Raw genomic sequence first — 9,230 nt, 5'->3', positions numbered from 1 at the left:
TGGTTGTCACTAGAATCAGAAGAAAAGGTTTGTCTGTCACTAGAATCAGAAGAAAAGGTTTGGTCTGTCACTAGAATCAGGAGAGAAGGTTTTGGTCTGTCACTAGAATCAGGAAGAAGGCTGGTCTGTCACTAGAATCAGAAGAGAAGGGCTGGTCTGTCACTAGAATCAGAAGAGAAGGGTGGTCTGTCACTAGAATCAGAAGAGAAGGGTTGTTCTGTGCACTAGAATCAGAAGAAAAGGTTTGGTCTGTCACTAGAATCAGAAGAAAAGGTTTGGTCTGTCACTGGAATCAGAAGAGAAGGTTTGGTCTGTCACTAGAATCAGGAGAGAAGGTTTGGTCTGTCACTAGAATCAGGAGAGATGGGCTGGTCTGTCACTAGAATCAGAAGAGAAGGGCTGGTCTGTCACTAGAATCAGGAGAGAAGGTTTGGTCTGTCACTAGAATCAGAAGAAAAGGTTTGGTCTGTCACTAGAATCAGAGAGAAGGTTGGTCTGTCACTAGAATCAGAAGAGAAGGTTTGGTCTGTCACTAGAATCAGAAGAGAAGGGCTGGTCTGTCACTAGAATCAGAAGAGAAGGTTTTGGTCTGTCACGAGAATCAGAAGAGAAGGGTTGGTCTGTCACTAGAATCAGAAGAGAAGGTTTGGTCTGTCACTAGAATCAGAAGAGAAGGTTTGGTCTGTCACGAGAATCGAAAGAGAAGGGCTGTCTGTCACTAGAATCAGAACATAATTGTCTGTCTGTCACGTAGAATCAGAAGAGAAGGGTTGGTCTGTCACTAGAATCAGATGGTTGGTCTGTCACTAGAATCAGAAGAGAAGGGTTGGTTGTCACTAGAATCAGTGGTTAGTATTTACTAGAATCAGAAAGGTTGGTCTGTCACTAGAATCAGAAGGGTGGGTCTGTCACTAGAATCAGAAGAGAAGGGTTGGTCTGTCACTAGAATCAGAGGAGAAGGGTTGTCTGTCACTGGAATCACAAGGTTGGTCTGTCACTAGAATCAGAAGGGTTGGTCTATCACTAGAATCAAAAGAGAAGGATTGGTAAGTCATAGAATCAGAAGGGTGGTAAGTCACTAGAATAAGAGAGAAGAGTTGGTATGTCACTAGAATCAGGAGGGTTGGTCTGTCACTAGAATTGGAAGAGAAGGGTTTGTCACTAGAATCAGAGGAGAAGGGTTGGTATCTCACTAGAATCAAAAATAAGGGTTGGTCTGTCACTAGAATTAGAAAGATTGCTATGTCACTAGAATCGAAGGGTCTGTATGTCACTACAATCAGAATGGTTGGTGTGTCACTAGAATCAGAAGGGTTGGTTTGTCACTAGAATCAGAAGGGTTGGTCTGTCACTAGAATCAGAAGAGAAGGGTTGGTATGTCACTGGAATCAGAAGGGTTGGTCTGTCACTAGGATCAGAAGAGAAGGGTTCGTCTGTCACTAGAATCGTAAAATAAGTGTTGGTATGTCACTAGAATCAGAAGGGTTGGTCTGTCACTAGAATCAGAAGGTTGTTTGTGACTCGAATCAAAAGGGTGGTCTGTCACTAGAATCAGAAGAGAAGGGTTGGTATGTCACTAGAATCAAAAGGGTTGGTCTGTAACTAGGATCAGATGAGAAGAGTTGGTATGTCACTAGAATCAGAAGGGTTGGTCTGTCATTAGAATCAGAAGTGAAGGGTTGGTCTGTCACTAGGATCAGAAGAGAAGAGTTGGTATGTCACTAGAATCAGAAGGGTTGGTCTGTCATTAGAAATCAGAAGTGAAGGGTTGGTCTGTCACTTAGAATCGTAAAATAAGTGTTGGTATGTCACTAGAATCAGAAGGGTTGGTCTGTCCTAGAATCAGAAGAGAAGGGTTTGGTATGTCACTAGAATCAGAAGGGTTGGTATGTCACTAGAATCAGAAGGGTTGGTCTGTCACTAGAATCAGAAGAGAAGGGTTGGTATGTCACTAGAATCAGAAGGGTTGGTCTGTCACTAGGATCAGAGAGAAGAGTTGGTATGTCATAGAATCAGAAGGGTTGGTCTGTCATTAGAATCAGAATGAAGGGTTGGTCTGTCACTAGAATCAGAAGAGAGAGTTGGTATGTCACTAGAATCAGAAGGGTTGGTCTGTCATTAGAATCGGAAGGAAGGGTTGGTCTGTCACTAGAATCGAAAATAGTGGTTGGTATGTCACTAGAATCAGAAGGGTTGGTCTGTCACTAGAATCAGAAGAGAAGGTTGGTATGTCACTAGAATCAGAAGGGTTGGTATGTCACTAGAAGTAAAGGGTGGTCTGTCACTAGAATCAAAAGAAGGTTGGTATGTCACTAGAATCAGAAGGGTTGGTCTGTCACTAGGATCAGAAGGGTTGGTATGTCACTAGAATCAGATGAGAAGAGTTGGTATGTCATTAGACGTAAGGTTTGGTTTGTCTCCAGAATCAGATGAGAAGAGTTGGTCTGTCGCTAGAATCAGAAGGGTTGGTATGTCGTTAGAATCAGAAGGGTTGGTATGTCACTAGAATCAGAAGAGTTGGTGTGTCTCTAGAATCAGAAAAGATGGGTTGGTCTGTCACTAGAATCAAAGAGAGGGTTGGATGTCAATAGAATCAGAAGGGTTGGTCTGTCACTAGAATCAAAAGAGAAGGGTTGGTATGTCAATAGAATCAGAAGGGTTGGTCTGTCACTAGAATCAAAAGAGAAGGTTGGTATGTCAATACAATCAGAAGGGTTGGTCTGTCACTAGAATCAGAAGAGAAGGGTTGGTATGTCAATAGAATCAGAAGGGTTGGTCTGTCACTAGAATCAAAAGAGAAGGGTTGGTCTGTCACTAGGATCAGAAGAGAAGAGTTGGTATGTCACTAGAATCAGAAGGTTGGTCTGTCATTAGAATCAGAAGTGAAGGTGGTTCATCTCTCTCTTTTTTGGTCTTTCACAAGAATTAGAAGAGAATGGTTGGTCTATCACTAGAATCAAAAGAGAAGGTTGGGCCTCCCGAGTGAAGCAGTGGTCCAAGGTACTGCATCGCAGTGATGCGGCGTCACTACAGCCTGGAGTTCGATGCATAATTGGCCCAGCTTTGTCCTAGTTTGGGGAGGGTCTGGTCGGGGTGTGCTTTACTTGGCTCATCGCACTCTAGCGACTCCTTGTGGTGGGCCTGGTGCCAGCAGGCTGACTTCGGTCATCAGTTGAACTGTGTTTTTCTTCCGACACATTGGTGCAGCTGGCTTCTGGGTTAAGCTAGCGGATGTTAAGAAGTGCGGCTTGGCGGGTCATGATTCGGAGGACGCATGACTCGACGTTCGCCTCTCCCAAGCCAGTTGGGGAGTTGCAGTGATGAGACAAAATCATAATAACGAAATTGGGGAGAAAAAGGGGGTAAAAAAGAACATTGCCCAAGCATGTGTTAAGAAATCTTAAGTTTTAGACCAAGATCATAAAAATGCAGGTAAGAACCCAAATCTGATTTCCTTCATATTTCCAATCTTTTTTTTCTGACTGTCCACACATAGTTTTAKATGTGACCTGTATCAGATTGATGTAGCATCTGAAGGAGCACACAAATGCAATGCTAATTTCCCATCTCTGTTGCTTTACATTTTGGGGTGGATGTCATGATAACGACAGCTCATGTGCAATGAAACTACTTATATTCCCAAATATTTAGCAAAAGATTTGATCTAATTAGTCGAAAGACCAATTAATCGGGTTAAATTTCTGAATTGGGCTGCTTGTGTAAATGCAGCCATATGGAAGCGGTATAAATTGGAAGTTATAAGATCAGATTCAATGTGTTTTTTTGTTGTTGTTGCTGAAAAAATCAGATGGGTAACAGATATGCACATAATTGATGAAAGATCTGAATTGGCTGCCTGTGTAAATGCAGCCTAACTGAGGCACTGCTGGTTAAATCTCCCAAGTTTATTTCTCCCCTCAGACTAAATGAAACCGGTACTTTTACTTCTAGTAGTTTAGAGCACATGATATTATGGGCTCGATTCAATCCGTATATCACCGGAGTTCAGCGTGTTTGCGGAGACTGCATTCACAGTTAAAGACCCAGTGACGTCAAAAACATGATTAATCTGTGTTTTATATACATTTCCACACTGAGGTGGGAATTATACTGTGAAATTGTGAAAATTATGATCATGCCTTTTTATTGTAAGAGCTGTTTGAAAAGATCGCCTGAATTCATTTCATCCTGTTTTTGAGGGATGGAGTTTAGGTCACCAGTGATAAATGAGGTAATAGACCAATAAGGAGAGTTCCAAACCTCTCTGCCAATAACAGCTACCCCTCCCCATTCAGACCACTCCCAGACAGACAGTCCTGGAAAAATGTCTTTGCCAAGAASCTTATTTTATTTTATTTTTTTACATTCACGGTAAGSTACTTATTAATTGTTACCCAGAAATAATTTGATATTGACATAAAAATGGCTGCAATGGACCTTTTCACCCTGGATATGTCGGCTCAATCGGAAATTACCTTTACATTTCAATTGCGAGATAGAGCTGAACTTCGGCYACGGATTGAGTTGAGCCCCAGGCTTGTGAACTTGCCTAAACAGACGCCTAAAACGATTGAGGTTGAGTAGTTAGATACCTCAGCATGAATTCTACTCAAACACTGCCATCTTGTGGACTCACTACAACCACATTCCCCCTCTGTCTTCCTGACACATTGTTGGGGCCCGGGGTTGGTAAACATTCATATTTTATCATGGACTATTCCTTTTGGATTTTCTTATTTGACATGAAAGGTGGTGGTTCTGTGATTGATTGTATTGTATTTTCATTAGGATCCCCCATTAGCTGATGCCATGAAGCTAACGCTCAAAGAGTTGATCTCTAAAAGGAATGAATATAGGGAGAACTGCACCAGGACTTTAGCAGAAAGCATCTTCTCAGGAACTGGTGAGCAGTTTGTTTTTGGCCCTGGCCACTTGCATGTATCATTGTAGCATGTTTCTGCCACAATGTGTATTGTAATTGTACTGCAGCCAGACTGTCAGTGCTGCAATTAATCTGTATGGAAATTAATTTTGAGATAAGCAGTAGCACRTTATTATTCATGTACTTTTCTGTTTGCCTCTTGCTCTGTCCTTGTTTGTCCTTTCAGGAACCTACTGTAACGGGACGGTTGACCTATTTGTGTGTTGGCCCCACTCAGCTCCTGGTAACGTGTCTGTGCCRTGCCCTTCTTACCTCCCCTGGGTCACAGAGGGTGAGACTCCAGGCGTCGTATCACACACGTTCCATATCCATTATGTCACGTGATGGCACAACATGACATAATGACATTTCTACCTAAGTAGAAAGTTAAACGTATCTTCCAACACGGTTAGCTCGTGAGCACATCTCTCCATAACCAATCTATTGGTTCCTCTTCTCTTCCTGACCCAGATGACTCCAGGAGTGTGTACAGGCAGTGTCTGTCCAATGGGAGCTGGCGACTCCAGGAGAATTCTTCGGAAGCCTGGCGGGACCAGAGAGAATGCGATGAGAAACATTTCTTTGAAGCCGAGGTGAGGGAAAGGCTGTGAGGAAACTTTTGGAAAAGGCCTTGTAACTGWATTGTCAAACATAAATCATATCCCAGATAAAAATCAGAATGTTCCATCGAGGTCAAAGGTCACCTCTTTTACTTTTGTTTGTTTGTGTTTTCCAGGAGGATGAGGTGTTTCGCCAAGCAGCACTGAGGGTTATCTCCATCYTCGGCTACGCTCTGTCCCTCTTCTCCCTCTCTCTGGCCACTCTCCTCATGGGCATTCTCAGGTCAGCGTCAAGGGGTCAGCGTCAAGGGTTCAACGTCAACAGCTTAGGCACATGTTGATGATGATTATGATGAATTCTACTATGGTTGGGCGATGACATGATTGAAAATTATTGACATTCTCCTTAGTCACGGCATCGATTCAAACCCACTAGTCACTGTTCAATGTCAGTATATAATATGTAACGGATATCAGGGGAGGTAGAATAACAAGATTACAGATGTTGTCGATCACTATAAATGACATTATAACAACTACATTGGATTGCCTARGTACTGGGCACTTATCTTAATCACATAATAACAAAATCAACTTCCATGCTAAATAGTCAGTGGTGGTTTTGAGTCAATGCCAACCTCTGTCTCTTCCAGGAAGCTCCACTGTACGAGGAACTACATCCACATGAATCTGTTTGTGTCGTTCATGATGAGAGCCATAGCCGTTTTCATAAAGGAGATCGTTTTACATGTCATGTACAKCAAGCTACCCATTGACGACCCAGGGTGGAACTCATACTCCAACTCAGTGGTATTCATCTCCTGCAGAGAATTTAATTAGAAATMACCTTCAGAATATTTATTTCTTATGATATATGCTSAAAATGTCTAGAAAAAAATGACTTTCTTCTGAAACTCGTCAGTCTATTCTTGTTCTGAGAAATMAAGGCTATTCCATGCGAGAAATTGCCAAGAAACTGAAGATCTCGTACAACGATGTGTTCTACTCCCTTCACAGAACAGCCCAAACTGGCTCTAATCAGAATAGAAAGAGGAGTGGGAGGCCCTGGTGCACAATTGAGCAAGAGGACAAGTACATTAGAGTGTCTAGTTTGAGAAACAGATGCCTCACATGTCCTCAACTGGCAGCTTCATTAAATAGTACCCACAAAACACCAGTCTCAATGTCCACATTGAAGAAAGTCTTTGTTTCTGGCCATTTTGAGCCTGTAATCAAACCCACAAATGCTGATGCTCCAGATACTCAACTAGTCTAAAGAAGGCCAGTGTTATTGCTTCTTTAAACAGGACAACAGTTTTCAGCTGTGCTAACATAATTGCAAAATGGTTTTCTAATGATCAACTAGCCTTTTAAAATGATAAACTTGGATTAGCTAACACAACATACCATTGGAACACAGGAGTGATGTTTGCAGATAATGGGCCTCTGTACGCCTGTAGATATTCCATAAAAAAATCTGCCGTTTCCAGCTACAATAGTCATTTACAACATTAACATTGTCTACACTGTATTTCTGCAGTGTAATGTATATTTTACAAGGCAGTGTAAAGTATATAGTTAAGGCAGTGTAATGTATATATTTAACAAGGCAGTGTAATGTATATATTTAACAAGGCAGTGTAATGTATATATTTAACAAGGAAGTGTCATTTCTAATATTGAATAGTCTTTCCTCTTCCTGTAGATAGCGGTGGTATGTAAGGCCTCCCGGATGTCCATGGAGTATTTTGTAGCCTGTAACTACTTCTGGCTCCTGGTGGAAGCCATCTTCCTCCACACTCTCCTCTTCACCGCCGTCCTCACCAAGAGACGGCTGCTCAAGAGATACATGCTCATTGGCTGGGGTAAGGTTCTAATGTTTCAAAGACATGATCATTGGCTGGGGTAAGGTTCTAATGTTTCATAGACATGATCATTGGCTGGGATAAGGTTCTAATGTTTCAAAGACATGTTCATCGGCTAGGTTAAGGCTCTAATGAAGATAGATTAACAACTACGGCAACACAATACTCTTTGTTCTTCCTAAAGGTACTCCATTCGTGTTTGTGGTGCCATGGACAGTTACCAAAGTTTTATTTGAAAATGAAGGGTAAGTATTTTTGGAGCATTTCCTCTCATTTCAACACTTCTGATCATATTTCTGACTTTTCGCATTAAGGATTCTATCAGTAGTGATCTGTGTAATTACCCAAATACATCTATGCTATAAGCTGATACTCTAGGCCTAAATCTGGTTTGAATATCTTCTGTCCTAAGGTGCTGGGCCAATAAGGATAGATGGATCTGGTGGATAATTAGAGGTCCGATCTCTTTATCTGTGTTGGTGAGTAGCAACCAACCAGGACCATGCACGGACCTTGGAGAGAAAGGTGCTCAAAGTGAAAAAAAGCCCCTCCCCCCCAAAAAAAACCTGTTGACTTAATTTTCTTACATTCAAAGCTAATTAAGCCAAATTAGTGTGTATATATACAGTAAAAGTCAAAAYTTTGGACACAGCTACTTACTATTTTCTATATTGTAGAATAATAGTGAAGATATCAAAACTATGAAATAACACATATGGAATCATGTAGTAACGAAAACAGTGTTAAACAAATCWAAATATATTTTAGATTTTAGATTCTTCAAAGTAGCCACCCTTTGCCTTGTTGACAGCTTGGCACAATCTTGGCATTCTCTCATCCAGCTTCACCTGGAATGCTTTTCCAACAGTCTTGAAGGAGTTCCCACATATGCTGAGCACTTGTTGGCTGCTTTTCCTTCACTCGGCAGTCCAACTCATCCCAAACCATCTCAATTGGGTTGAGGTTGGGTGATTGTGAGCCAGGTTAATCTCACTCTCCTTTCTTGGTCAAATAGCCCTTACACAGCCTGGAGGTGTGTTGGGTCATTGTCCTGTTGAAAAACAAATGATAGTCCCACTAAGCGCAAACCAGATGGGAACATGCATATCGCTGGAGAATTCTGAGGTAGCCATGCTGGTTAAGTGTGTCCTTGAATTCTACATTAAATCACTGATACAGTGTCAACAGCAAGCACCCCCACACCATCACACCTCCTCCTCCCATGCTGTCACGGTGGGAACCACACATGCGGGGATCATCCGTTTACCCCCACTTTGCTCTACAAAGCCACGGCGGTTGGAACCAAAAATCTAAAATTTGGACTCATCACGACCAAAGGACAAGATTCCACCAGTCTAATTCCATTGCGCAATTCTCTTGCCCAAGCAAATCTCTTCTTCTTGATTGGTGTCCTTTTATGTATTTTCTTTGCAGCAATTTGACCTATGATGATTCATGCAGTCTCCTTGAACAGTTATGTTAGATTGGTCTGCTCCAATCTAAAATGCAGTTAAGCGATGATTTCTGAGGCCGTAACTCTAAAATGAACTAATATCCTTCGCCTGCAGCAAAGTCGAACCTGGGTCTTCCTTTCCCTGTTGGCAGTCCTGATGAGAGACAGTTTCATCATAGTGCTTGATGGTTTTTGCGACTGCAACTTGAAGAAACATTCAAAGTTCTTGAAATGTTCCGCATTGACGACCTTCATGTCTTAAAATTAAAATTTGAATGGGACTGTCGATTGTTCGCCTTTGGCTTATTTGTGTCACACCCTGAATACTGTTTCAAAACAACATCAAAAAAATCAAATCACCTGTCTTGTTTTTTTTGCTTTTTGTTTTCCCTCCAACCCCCACCAGGTGCGCTCTATTTTTTCCCCCTCCC

The 9,230-nt window shown here is 41.8% G+C and overlaps 1 protein-coding gene across 1 annotated transcript in view; it reads left to right on the top strand.

Annotated features, from left to right (window-relative positions):
* LOC112071280 (glucagon-like peptide 2 receptor) overlaps window positions 1–9,230 on the top strand; it is a 29,656-nt gene that overhangs the window by 10,697 nt on the left and 9,729 nt on the right. Inside the window, exons 2-9 of the mRNA XM_070439333.1 lie at window positions 4,789–4,903; window positions 5,109–5,213; window positions 5,393–5,514; window positions 5,658–5,764; window positions 6,135–6,291; window positions 7,187–7,346; window positions 7,531–7,591; window positions 7,759–7,825. Of these exons, the coding sequence (XP_070295434.1) occupies window positions 4,789–4,903; window positions 5,109–5,213; window positions 5,393–5,514; window positions 5,658–5,764; window positions 6,135–6,291; window positions 7,187–7,346; window positions 7,531–7,591; window positions 7,759–7,825 (894 nt within the window). The remainder of the gene's footprint in view (window positions 1–4,788; window positions 4,904–5,108; window positions 5,214–5,392; window positions 5,515–5,657; window positions 5,765–6,134; window positions 6,292–7,186; window positions 7,347–7,530; window positions 7,592–7,758; window positions 7,826–9,230) is intronic.

Source organism: Salvelinus sp. IW2-2015, unplaced genomic scaffold, assembly GCF_002910315.2.
Source record: "Salvelinus sp. IW2-2015 unplaced genomic scaffold, ASM291031v2 Un_scaffold1568, whole genome shotgun sequence".
NCBI classification, from domain to species: Eukaryota; Metazoa; Chordata; class Actinopteri; order Salmoniformes; family Salmonidae; genus Salvelinus; species Salvelinus sp. IW2-2015.
This window is presented reverse-complemented; position numbering and strand designations above follow the sequence as displayed.